The sequence below is a fragment of the Cavia porcellus genome, unplaced genomic scaffold (assembly GCF_034190915.1).
Source record: "Cavia porcellus strain 051 isolate PalLab524CR breed Dunkin Hartley unplaced genomic scaffold, mCavPor4.1 scaffold_20, whole genome shotgun sequence".
Classification (NCBI taxonomy): Eukaryota; Metazoa; Chordata; class Mammalia; order Rodentia; family Caviidae; genus Cavia; species Cavia porcellus.
In genome coordinates this window covers 61,622,733-61,634,462 of record NW_026947503.1, presented here as the reverse complement: position 1 = coordinate 61,634,462, position 11,730 = coordinate 61,622,733, and the positions used below count along the sequence as shown (strand labels likewise).

General features: G+C 49.7%; 1 protein-coding gene across 4 annotated transcripts in view; it reads left to right on the top strand.

Moving 5' to 3' along the window:
* The window catches only part of Lpin2 (lipin 2), a 67,492-nt gene that overhangs the window by 37,584 nt on the left and 18,178 nt on the right, over positions 1-11,730 (top strand). For all 4 annotated transcript variants that reach the window (XM_003464445.5, XM_023562721.2, XM_063231902.1 and 1 more), the window contains exons 3-4: positions 3,938-4,033; positions 6,883-7,175. In XM_003464445.5, coding sequence (XP_003464493.2) covers positions 3,938-4,033; positions 6,883-7,175 — 389 coding nt within the window. The remainder of the gene's footprint in view (positions 1-3,937; positions 4,034-6,882; positions 7,176-11,730) is intronic.

Here is an 11,730-nt window from a genome sequence, read left to right as displayed (position 1 = left end):
GTCTTATAAAACTGGATTTTTTTCTTTTTCCTCCTGGAATAGCATCTCATTTTTTCAGACATTACAAAGTCACTCTGGACAAGAGACCCATGGTTTAACAGTTTGTGTCTAGGTGCTCCCCGCCAAGCCTCATGTTGTCTTGCAGGCTGCTGAAGCTAGCGTTTGTGATTGGTTTGTTGTTTAGCAGTGGGATTGGTGCTGTGAAGGCTGCACCTGCCCCAGGGTGCAGAATGTAAGGGCAAGAAAGAAGCCATGTTTTTTCCTTGTTTGCTCTGTTCACTCTTGCTGTGTGTGGTGGCCATGAATGGTAGCTCTGCCATGCCACGCCACCCTGCCTTAGAGGCAGCTGAGTATGGATTGAAACCCCCAAAACTAAGAAATGAATCTTCCCTTGGTTCACTTTGGATGTCAGGTATTTTGTCTCAACAATGAGAGAAAAGTAACTTAAGACAGTTCAGAATGGCAGGGTTGTGGTCTGGCCTCTGTGCTGGTGCTCCTTTAGAGAGCAAGAGCTATAGCTCGGCCACTGGGGAACTGTCTATTGCAAAGCAGCGCTGTTGGGCAGTGCAGGCCCTTTTCTCCTGACAGGAGCAGCTTTTGGACTGGTTTGTCTCGGGTCAGCTGCACCCTGTTTATGCCCTGAGGCATCCCCTTCCCGGGCATGGCTCTGTAAACAGCCTTGAGACTTCTTTCTTCTTCCCTACGGAACCAAGTGTTCCAGCAGGTTGGATCAGTCGCTGGCCCACCTGGACAGATCCCAGAGTGATGGGGGAGGCCTGTTGAGCGCAGGCAAGCACCTCTGAGCTGTAGCACCATTTCTGTTCGAGGCCACAGTTTGGTGTGTTCAATGTCTTGTCAAACCCTTGCATTTTCATGCGAATGTGACCCAGGAGACAGCGGGAAAGAGAAAACTTCTTTCCCATTTGCCTCCCTTGTTATCATGGAAACCCAGAGGGTGTCTGAGAAGGAATGTGGCTTTCTTGTAACACTAAAACCAAAACCATAGCTGGGGTGGTGGGCATGCCTGCAATCCCAGCACTCAGGAAGCTGAGGTTGGAGGATCAGCCTGAGTTTGAGGCCAGCCTAGGCTACACAGTCCCAGTCTCAAAAAAATAAGAAATCAGAAACACAGCCAGCCAGCCTTTAGATATCCTGGCAGATTATATTCACTGTCTATTTAAGCCTCTAGGGGAGAAAAGGTTGTCAACGTACACCAAGACCCCAAATTTTCAAATGTGGCAACAGCCATGGAGCGTGAGATCCTGACTGGCCCCTGAAGCGAAGTTCAGACCGCGTGGTGCAGGCATTGTGCAGCTGACATGGTGCGCCTGTCTGCTGGGCCCGTCGTCACAGCGTAGCAAATGAGCTGGAGTCCATTCTAGAGAGGAAACAGGGACCCTATGCTTTAGATACTGATGCTGACTCAAAACAAAACGGAAGGCTTGACTGTTTACGGGAGTTAATCACTGGTGGACTGCAGTCTCGCCCCCTCCCATTCAAGCTGAGGGCCGGAGCCCCTTCCCTCACTACCTCGCGGTGACTTCTGCCTAAGGTTTCTTCCTGGTCAGCTGTCTCCGTCACGGGAGCCCCAAGAAGCCCCCTGGGAAATGGATTGGGGTTCAGATGTGTGCCCTGTAAAGTGGTTTATGCAGACATTTCTTTTTAAAAGTACAAGAAAAGGGCTGGGGATTTAGCTCAGCAGCATAAGCGCCTCCCTGCCAAGTGTGAGGTCATGAGTTTGATCCCTAGTACCAAAAAAAAAAAAAAAAAAAAAAAGTACAAGAAAAATATATTTGGTGTAAAATAATCATTTTTATTGTTTTTAAGTCACATAGGATTTCTTTACTCAACATTCTGTACTTCCCATTTCCCCCAATACTTACCTTTTTGTTTTAGATTTAGTATTTTATAATTAACATTATAATAAACTACACATACTTGAAAAGCATAGTTTGGATAAGTTTTAACATTTACTTATACCCAACAATCAAGACATTTGTGCCATCACCATAATCATTATTTCATTGTTCCCTCAGTCCTTTTAGTTCCCTCCAGACCGGAACAGTTCCTTGGTCTTGTTTTTCATGACATCTGTTTACTTTTTAACTGTTTGCGAGTTAATTTTAGACTTCTAGACAAGTTGCAAATGTAGCTGAAGAAGTTTTTCTCCCCCACTTCCTCCTCTGATGTTAATGTTTATGTGACAGCTACACAGTTGCCAAGGCCAGAAATTAGCATTGGTACACCGCACTCGGTCCAGGCATCCCCGGTTTTCGTGGGCACTTGCTTTCTGCTGGCTGTGTCCCTGCTCCTGTCTCCGGCTCGCTGCTACAGGTCCTTGGTCTGTCCTTCAACCCTGGCTATCATGGCCAGCAGAGCAGTGAGTGTCTAGACCGCCCTGCTGAGTTGGTTGTCTTTTCTGGGGGTCGCTGTCTGCGCCTGCAATGCAGTCTCCACACTGCTGTGGCCCTCAGGGCCCTGGCTCACGGTGTTGGTGTCGGCTGGCTTCCTCCACACAGCCCCAGCTCTGGAAGGCTTAGCCTACTCTTTATTTATCAGTGTGAACACGTAGATGTCAATGAGTTTCCCTGCACTCATTATTGTAATTATTTATGAAAATGTTTCCATCAGTTTGGGGCCCGCCCTTCCTTACCCCCTTTTTGGCACTGTGAGGTAGTCCAGTAAAATCTGCTTCTCTGCCTGAGCCAGGATTACTTCACATCTTCTGAGGGCCCTGTTCCTTAGGCTGGAAAATCCCATTAGAAATGAAGATCCTGCCACAGGGTGCGCTCCTCGCTGCTGAGCTGTTGTTGCTTGAGGCTTTCAGCATCAGAGCAGGAATGTATGGATGCCCCGCATACACGTGTGCATCGCAGATGTTGTGTACGTGCATGGATGTGCATCTCTCACCTCCGGCTCCAAGTCCAGGTGTGCTTGCTGCCAACCTGTGAGCACCAGGGCTCGCAGAGTCCCTGTGTTCCAGGCCATCGCCTCCGGCCCCAATTTCCCCTTTTCCTTACTGGAAACTTACTTTCTGCGGTGATAGGGTGAGCCCTGGTTCTATACCTGTAGTGCATCTACCGCTTGGCTTGGTCCTATGGAACACACGGAGCAGCTCCCAGATCGCTGGCTGGCACTCTGTCCTTAGGAAGCGTTTGTTCTCTGCTGCATGTAGATGTGTCTTCAGCGAGTCTGGAGATGTTCTGTAGCACACAGCCCCCCTGGCTGTGCCTCTCAGGCTCCTCCACGGCCAGGGGCAAGGTCACAGGTTCCACAAAGAGCTTCTCACTCTGTAACTGTGAGGTTTGATCTGAATTCTCCTTCTAACATTACCGATTGGTAATTCTTAGCTGCACTTTCATCTCAGCCAGTTCCTCTTCCAGTCATGCATTTTACAAAATGATCCACAGATTCATCTCCAGGAGGCAAGGAGGCCACAGCACCATCAGGCCTTGTTGTCTGCCTGTCCTGCTGCCAGATAAGGGGTGGCCGGTCCCTGGTGGATAGCGGGCACAGGTAGTGGTTACTCAGGAATCTTTGATCTTGGATTGAAGGGCTATAGGGAAGATGTCACAGCTATCATAGGCACCCTGGCGTCCCTGAGATGAGCACATCGGGATGCCAGGGAAACCTTTTGCTGGAGCTCAGCATGCACATGGATGGCTCATGTGTTGCCACACATTTGGGAAGGTAGACAGCTGTGCTTTGTGCATGTGGTGATAGCAGGCAGTGTGACATTTCTTTGCATCACAGCTCACCCTGTCACCCTGCCCTGATGCACTGCTTCAGGTGGGGCATCTCCTTGGGGCTGTGCTGTCTCGAGCCTGGGCTGCAGGACTTCAGCACCGAGTTTGGGTGGAGAACCAAAGGTCAGGCATGGCACAGCCAGAGCAGAAATGCCTCCGCATGCTCAGTCACACTTCATCTCACCCCTTAGATTGACATCGAAATCAACGGCAATGCAGTGGATCTTCACATGAAATTGGGCGACAATGGAGAAGCTTTCTTCGTGGAAGAAACTGAAGAGGAATATGTGAGTTCTTGGGTCACACTCACTTTACATGATGTGTGTAGCCTCCAGGACCTGTCCTGACCCGGGAATGGTCAGCTGTTTTCCGGTGCTTGCTTGTGTAAATGATTGCTGCTGATTAGCTGGGCTTTAGTCTTGTGCTGGGCTGAGCCAGGTCTCTGGGTAAATAACCCTATTTAGAAAAATGGAACTGGGGCATGAGAAGCCTTTTCTCAACAGCTCCAGGGTCTGGGGAGCAGGCCTCAAGCCTCACACTTCTGCTCTTCCCACAGGGAGGCCCATCTTCATCTGACCTCTGTGATGAGCTTTTTTAACATCTGTGTACCTGTCCCTTGACTGTGCATTGAATTCTGCCTGAGTAACCACAGTGTAGCCCTTCAGGGTACTGTGTACGCAGTAGGCCTCTAAACTTGGGGAACGTGTTTATCATTTTGATTGGGAAAATTATATTCCTAACCTTGAATAGTCTGTGAACATATTCTGATCGCTAAAGATTTAATTGTTGGCCTATGTTCTTTTATATATGATTACATTTGGCTTTTTTCAGCAAGGAAACATAATTGTGCAGCCCCTGCCCACCACACCCTGGTGTGTGTACCCATGTGAGCAGGGAGGCCCTTCTTACATGTATTTCCTGTGGGTCTCATTAAAAACCCATAGAAGGCAGTGTTGCACCTTTCTGCATAAAGGGTAAAATCTCAATGAAAGAAAAGCTTTGCGTGTCAGGGATATAGGACTACATTTTCAGTTTTAGGATAAACTGCCGGTGACAAAATCACTCAAAGAAAAACATCACCAAATATAAAAAATGCAAACTGGGTTATATTTACCGTGTTATTCAAGAGAAAGCCACCAACTCAGACCCAAAGCACACAGCAGCTTGAAGCATGTGCCTCATGAGGGGCTCAGGTCCTGCCTGGCTGTCCCTGGCCTTCCTCGAACTTGTCTTAAGTTGCCTTCCTTGCCTGTTCGCTCGGTCTAAGCAGTGGTCTCTTCAGAGATAGAGGCGACGAGCAGAGTGAAGCTTGACAAATGACAGCTGTCACCAGAGTGAAACATTTTGGCCCGTTTCTCTCGTTGCCATCGAGGCCACACCCTGGCTGTTGTGCAGGGTGTGGGAGTGAGGAACTGGCCCTGGTGGCACTGAGGCTGCAGGACCATGGGCCACACAGTCAGCGCCAGGCAGTGCTGCTTCGCAGCCTCCTCCATCCCTCCTGCATGTGGCGGAGCTGACCCAGTCTTCCGTAGCATGTAGTTTGTCTTTAAAATGAAAACCCACCTGTTCATGCAGGAAACACTGGAATTACTCCTGTGCCACACTGCTAAAGAATCAGAACCTCTGCTTGCTAGGGGCTCATAGCTTAGAGAGGAAGAAAAATTACCAGAAGCTCCCGTAGCCGCAATTGGTTATTTTTGTCTCCCTCAAACTTCCCTCGCTTAGTCGTCATTGTTTCCCCGTCAGGCCGGCGGGCTAGGTCCAGCTGACGGGGAGGTTCACACTGTGTTTAGCCCCTCTCTCACTGGTAGCCTCCGTATTCTTTCCATCCCGTACTGTCGCTGTAGTAAAGCGAGGAAGCCTTACTGTATATTTCTTTCTTTCTTTCTTTCTTTCTTTCTTTCTTTCTTTCTTTCTTTCCTTTTTTTTTTTTTTTGGTACCAGGGATCGAACTCAACCTCACACTTGCTAGGCAGGCGCTTGTGCCACTAAATCCCTGGCCCTGGAAGCCTTACTGTAAAACAACCTTCAGGAAGGTCAAGCAGGCTCTGTAACCAAGACCATCCTTAACCAAAGCAGAAGCCGAAACTGCCCGTCTGTGCTGTCCCAGGCAGCTTCTCTGCACTGGTGCCACTCACACTGTGTGCTGGGAAGCGCGCTTGCCCAAGCTGCCTTCCTTGAGATGCTGAGCCGCACATCTTCAGGGTGTGAGTGGGAAATGGACTCAAGTGGTAAATTACTGGAGGTTCATGTGGATCTCTTATCCAGTCTGGCATTTGCCCTGAGCGCTGCAGAGCAGTGAGGCCAGCGGCTAAGATGCCTGTCTTTTTTAACTCGTCGCTGAGACAAAATACCGATGTCCATTACAGTTTTTGGAGGTTTCAGTCCATACTCAGTTGGCTCCAAGGCAGGATGGCATGGCGGGGCCGCAGTTCATTGTGGCTGTGAACAGCAAAGCAGAAATCGGCAAGAGAGAGAGACATGCCTTCTTCCTGCCATTACCTTGTATGCTGGCTCCACCCCTATGTGGGTGTAGCACTCACACCCCCAATCCAAGCACTAGAGAATGAACGAATCACAAATGCACAATGCAAACACATGAGGCCGCATGAGGCCTGGGGGCCACAGACATAAACCATGACAAAGGCCCTCACTGGACACCAGGCCCTGCCATGCATTGTGTGTTGAGCTGGGGGTATAACTGCTTTGGGCCCTTGGCCGTCTTTAGGGCTCCTCAGGGCATCTTTATGCTTCCGGGTTCACCGATTGTCCCTGTCACAGGTCCTCAGCCCGCTCTGGCAGGCCATGTGCTCACTGGCACCCGCCACTGCTGATACCTGACTCAGCACCTCCCTCCCCATCCCGCTGCCCCTGATGGTCCTGTCTGTTGCCCGTGTTGCCTTGCAGTGCTGCTGAGGACACTGCTGGGCACAGGGCCGAGTGGGCTCCCTCCGGCCTCGCCTCTGTACCCCATGCACACTGGCACATGGTGTCCCATGTGTTCAGGAAGGGCTGCCTCCGGCTGCGTAGCAGACTCTGGGTGGCCTCCTGCCCGAGGAAGCAGCACCGCTGGGGACCGGTCCTGCTTCTATCAGCACAGATGCGCCAGGTAACTGCTTTCTCTGTGATGTTTAAGGAGAAGCTTCCTGCCTACCTGGCCACCTCACCAATTACCACAGAAGATCAGTTCTTTAAGGATGTTGATGCCCCCTTGGGGAAATCAGGAGGAGTTGGAGGCCCACCCCAGATCCCGCACATCTCAGAAAAGGAGATGGTGTTTGCTCCAAGTGCTGTGAAAAAGAAGAAGCGGAGGAGGAAGAAGTGCAAGCAGGACAGTAAGAAGGAGGAGCAGGCAACTACCCCTGCCACAGAGGGTGCAAGAGATGTGGCCGTGAGCTCAGATGATGAGAAAACGGCCCAGGTGGCCAGGTAAGGCTGGACCTGAGCATGGGAGGGAGGGTGGTTTGGGTCAGCCTTGGTGTTGGGCCTCCTGGAGGGGCAGCTTTTCTGCACTGACCTTGCACACTGCACCGTGCCAGTGAGCAGGAGAGGCCTTTTCTTTTGTCCTTTGTGCAGCTGGCAGAATTTGGCAGCCAGCCTCCTGCCGTGATACTCAGCCATCATTTGTGGCAGACAAGTGCTTCTCTATTCCAGCCTGCAGAGGAGTTGGGTAGCAGATTCCACGGGCAGGGCAGGGCAGGGCACCTCTCTGTGCCTCATGTCCCCAGCCAGCTCTCATGTCAGTGCCCAGCAGGCTATGAGAAGTGGAAATTGGTGCTCTGTTTGAGCCTGGCCTCCAGTATCCTACCAAGTCAAGGAAGAGTGTGTTTCCTTTTCATTTGTGAGTGCGAGCTTCTAAGCAGTTACTTAGTGGCCTGGCGGACAAGCCCAGGCTGCTGCCAGTTGTCCAGTCAGCTGCGACTGCATGGGGTGGCCAGGTGGTGCAGGTGTTCCCTGCGTGGGACGCCCCGGCAGGGCTTTTTGCTGCAGCCCCGAGAAGCAGTGCAGCCCTGCTGTCCATACCCTTGACTTGACTGGGTAGGGTCTCTCTGAGTGAGGTTAGGGCTGTTTGTGTGGTTTCAGCTTGGCTCCTTGCCTCCTAGGGAAAATTGCGCCTCACTGCAGTGTTCTTTGGGGGGAGGGGGGGTGGCGCTTGCTAGTTACAGAAGCCAAGCCACGCGGAGCAGACTTTACCTTGACCTAAGTTCACTGCTGAGCTTTTGTTTCTATAGTTAAGTCAACAGAACACTGTATAGTAGTGTAATTGCATATATATAGTAGTGTAATTGCATTAATGAATAACACAGGATAATTGTTTCGTGGCAGAACTATTCACTGACTTTCTAAAGTCCTGGAATCTGGATGGTGAGTGATGGAATAATAGTCTGTAATGGATGGTAATTTTTAAATAGGTGAACCTTTTTCTACTCATATCACAGCTATCAGATAGGATACTCTTTTTACATTCTTCCCACTCTGAATACATTAGATTTTCTTACTTCAGTAGAGTCCAGAATCCCTATTACAACTAAATAGTCAAAAATGGAAAGAAATAGTGAAAATGCTTTAGGCTTCATAATGTTTTTGCAATTAAAATTCTTTTGAGACCCACTTAAAAAGACACTTGTCCCAGATTTGTAGACATGTTCTTTGTTTTTTGTTGTTGTTGTTGTTGTTGTTGTTTTGTCTTTTTCCTTTTTATCGGTACTGGGATCGAACTCATGGCTGCCTGTTTGCAAGGCAGGTGCTCATCCCGCTGAGCTAAATCTCCAGCCCCAGACATGTTCTTTGTTAACACAGCAGAGCAAAGTTCAGGACCCCTGACAAGTCACAGCTTTAGCTTAGGATATTGAAATGCCGTAAGACATAGAATTGCTTACTAAATGCTTCCTAAATGCACTGGAGTTGCTGTTGTAAAGGAATTTGAGAGTGAGAAACGTAAATGAACGCATTGCAGAAATAACATACCTTGCCTTTGCGAGTCATGGGGAAGGCCACGTGATCGGGCTTTGTTGGGTGCGGTCCTGGTGTTGTCACCTGTTAGGGCCCGTGGCCGCTTATCTTGTTGGGCCAGCATCTGCCTCGCTGAGTCAGCAGCCCTGGCCTGGCACTCACAGCCAGAACCAGGATGGTTTTTCAGGGCTTCTGTGGGCTGCTGCTCCTGTGGGTTGCTCTGTAATGAACTGTACATGTGTCACATGCAGGAATCCTTTCTAAAATTTGCTTTTAAAACTCTGCTTGATTGTGCAGCCAACAGGAACAAGGACTTTAGAAAAAGGACAGCAAAATGTGCACAGTGGCCAGCATGCAGGTCACGCCCCGGCAGAAGTGGCTGGGCCTGCCCAGTTCCCAGTGGGGTGGCCATGCTCCTTACCAGCCAGGCCCCGATCCATCCTCTCAGCAGGTTCCTCGGGACCCTGCGGGTGGGAGTGACCCAGCAGCCAGGCAACATGGGCTTCATTCAGATGAAGCTGGTGGGAGCTGCAGCTTCCATGGAAAGGGTCCACGGCGAGGCTCATGATGAACCACATGGAGATGCAGTGACCATGGGGCCAGGGCCGCTGGTGTACAGCCATGAGCTCGTGAGCTGGTGTTCCTGGGCCTGGGACTCGGCAGTCCTACTCGTCTCCTTCTGCCAGTGGAGGCATTTAAAGCCCGTGTGTCCCAACTGGACAGTCCAAGCTGTTTGCTTTAGTGTCAGCTTCTCTCCCACTTGGAAGACGCAAGGTCTAATGCACACATGCGTCTGCAGATCTTAGCGCGCAGGGCAGGGAGCTTAGTGGTGGCAGACCTCTCTGTAGCATCTGAATCGTGACAGTGGCCATTTGCAGAGCTACCGCAGACTTGCAGGTGGAACGGCTGTGGGGTACAGAGGTCCCTGCATGTGCACCGCAGCCCTGACAGCACATGCCCTCTCCTGTGCAGTGACCTGCTTCACATTGCCACTTCCGTGCCCCACATCCCCAGGCTCCCCTCTTCCCACAGGACGCTCCTCAGATGCCCCCATCATCCTCACAGGCCCTGATCTCAGGACGTGTGCCATTCTGAAGGAGCATAGCGGCCTTGGGACTAAAGGGACAGCCTGCCCTGGTGGAATCCCTGCTCCCTGTGAGCCTGGGCGGGGCCGTTCCCTCAGCGCCTCCCATAAGCACTGCTCCTGTCTTCCTGGGCCTAGAGTTCTTAATGGCACCAGAGCTCACCCTTTAATATTGCATTAAATCTCATTTGTTTTGCTGAACTCTGCTTGGCCTCTTGTACTGTGGCGAAATCTGTTCCAAAAAGGCAAGGATTTTCCTTTTTTCTGAGGCAGTCGTCTTATGTCATCCACGCCAGCCTTGGACTCCTACTCCTGCTCCTCCTCCTAGATTCCAGTGCCAGGGTTACAAGTGTGCACCACCACATCTGGCTGGGTTTTTTTTAAGGACAGTTTATCATTCAATCTTTATTTTTTTCCTACGTGTCTGCTTTTTTCAACGTATGTTTTTCGCCCCTTGAATAAGTTTGTGTGTTTGAATAATACTCTGGAAGAAAGATTAGAATTAGGAAAACCTTAAATTTAAAAATGCAACCATGTGAGCAAACCTATGTGTCAGAGTTATTGGTGAAACGTTAAGATACAGAGGAAGACAGCCAGGCATGGTGGCTAGCTCTGTAATTTCAGCACTTGGGAGGCAGAGGCAGGAGGATCATCGTGTTTGAGGCCAGCCTGGCCTACAAAGTGAATTGAAGGCCAGTTTCAACTGCATAGTGAGGCCCTGTCTCCAATGAAAGCAAGAAAAGTACTAATAAACTGTCTTCTATTCCTGATAGAGCATATTAAGTATATGAGTGTCTCATTTTGTTGTTGGTATCTGTTGTATAAGAACATTCTACGCAAAGCCCTTAGACCTATATAATTTGGTACTTTATCCTTTTCAGAAATTTCAACATGTTACACCACAGATCTCACTTGGACTCTGAAGTAGACATGATAAGTGATAAATTTCCAATTACAAATGAAAACTGGGCCCACAGTGTGCTAGCTTTTTGACTTTGTGCAATTTACTAAACATCTCTGGATCCCTGGTTACGGACTAAGATTACTCCCTATAATAGGTTTCTCATTGCTGGGCCACAGTACCCAATGCAAACAGTTTAAAAGAGGAAGGCTCAATTTGGTTCATGGGTTATTTTCCAAGTATACTTATTCCTGTATTGTGTTCCAATGTATCTGAATCAGACTAAAATTACATAAAAATAGGACAAGTTTATGGGTTAAAATAAGTTTCATTCATGGTTTCTGGGGATTTAGTCCCTGGTTACCGGGCTCCAGAGTCTCAGCGTCTGTGGCATTTCTCAGAAGTCCATGTCAGACTCTTCTGAGACTCCATCAAACTCTTAGCTGTGAACTGCTGTAAAAATTAAAGTTACTTGGTCCCAATGTGTAGTGACACAGGGTGAACACCCCTGTACTCTCATGCTGACAGAGAAGAATAGTGGGAGAGAACAGGAGAAGCTTTCGCCCAAAATCCAGCAGGGCAAGCCCCGCAGCTCCATAGCCAGCATCCAGGGCAAGTGGTGATGAGAGATGAGATCCAGGGGGCTTTAGTGGCCCCAGCCCTGTGGCTTTGTGGTTGGAACCCACATAGCCCCTCTCTCTTGGGCTGGCTTCACTCAGTCCTTCTCAGTCGACTGGGATCTCTGATTTTCTGGGGTTTCCAGCATGTCATTAGCATCACTCCTGTAGGTTTGTGTGCCATTCTCTCAGGAACCCCTTGCTTGGCCTCTCAGGCCTACCTTTGCAGTCTGAGTGGAGGCCTTCATGATTCAACACTTTGATTCTACATACCGGTAAAATCAGCGTCTGTAGGTGATACGAGGTCTGCTGTCACTGGAAGCACAGTCAGATCCCTTTGGAGCATGGCTGCAGCTGTTTCTGAGCGTGTGGGTGGTGAGCACGGTGGAGTGAGTCCCAGGGAGCTAATTCCCTGGGAGCTCTTTTCAA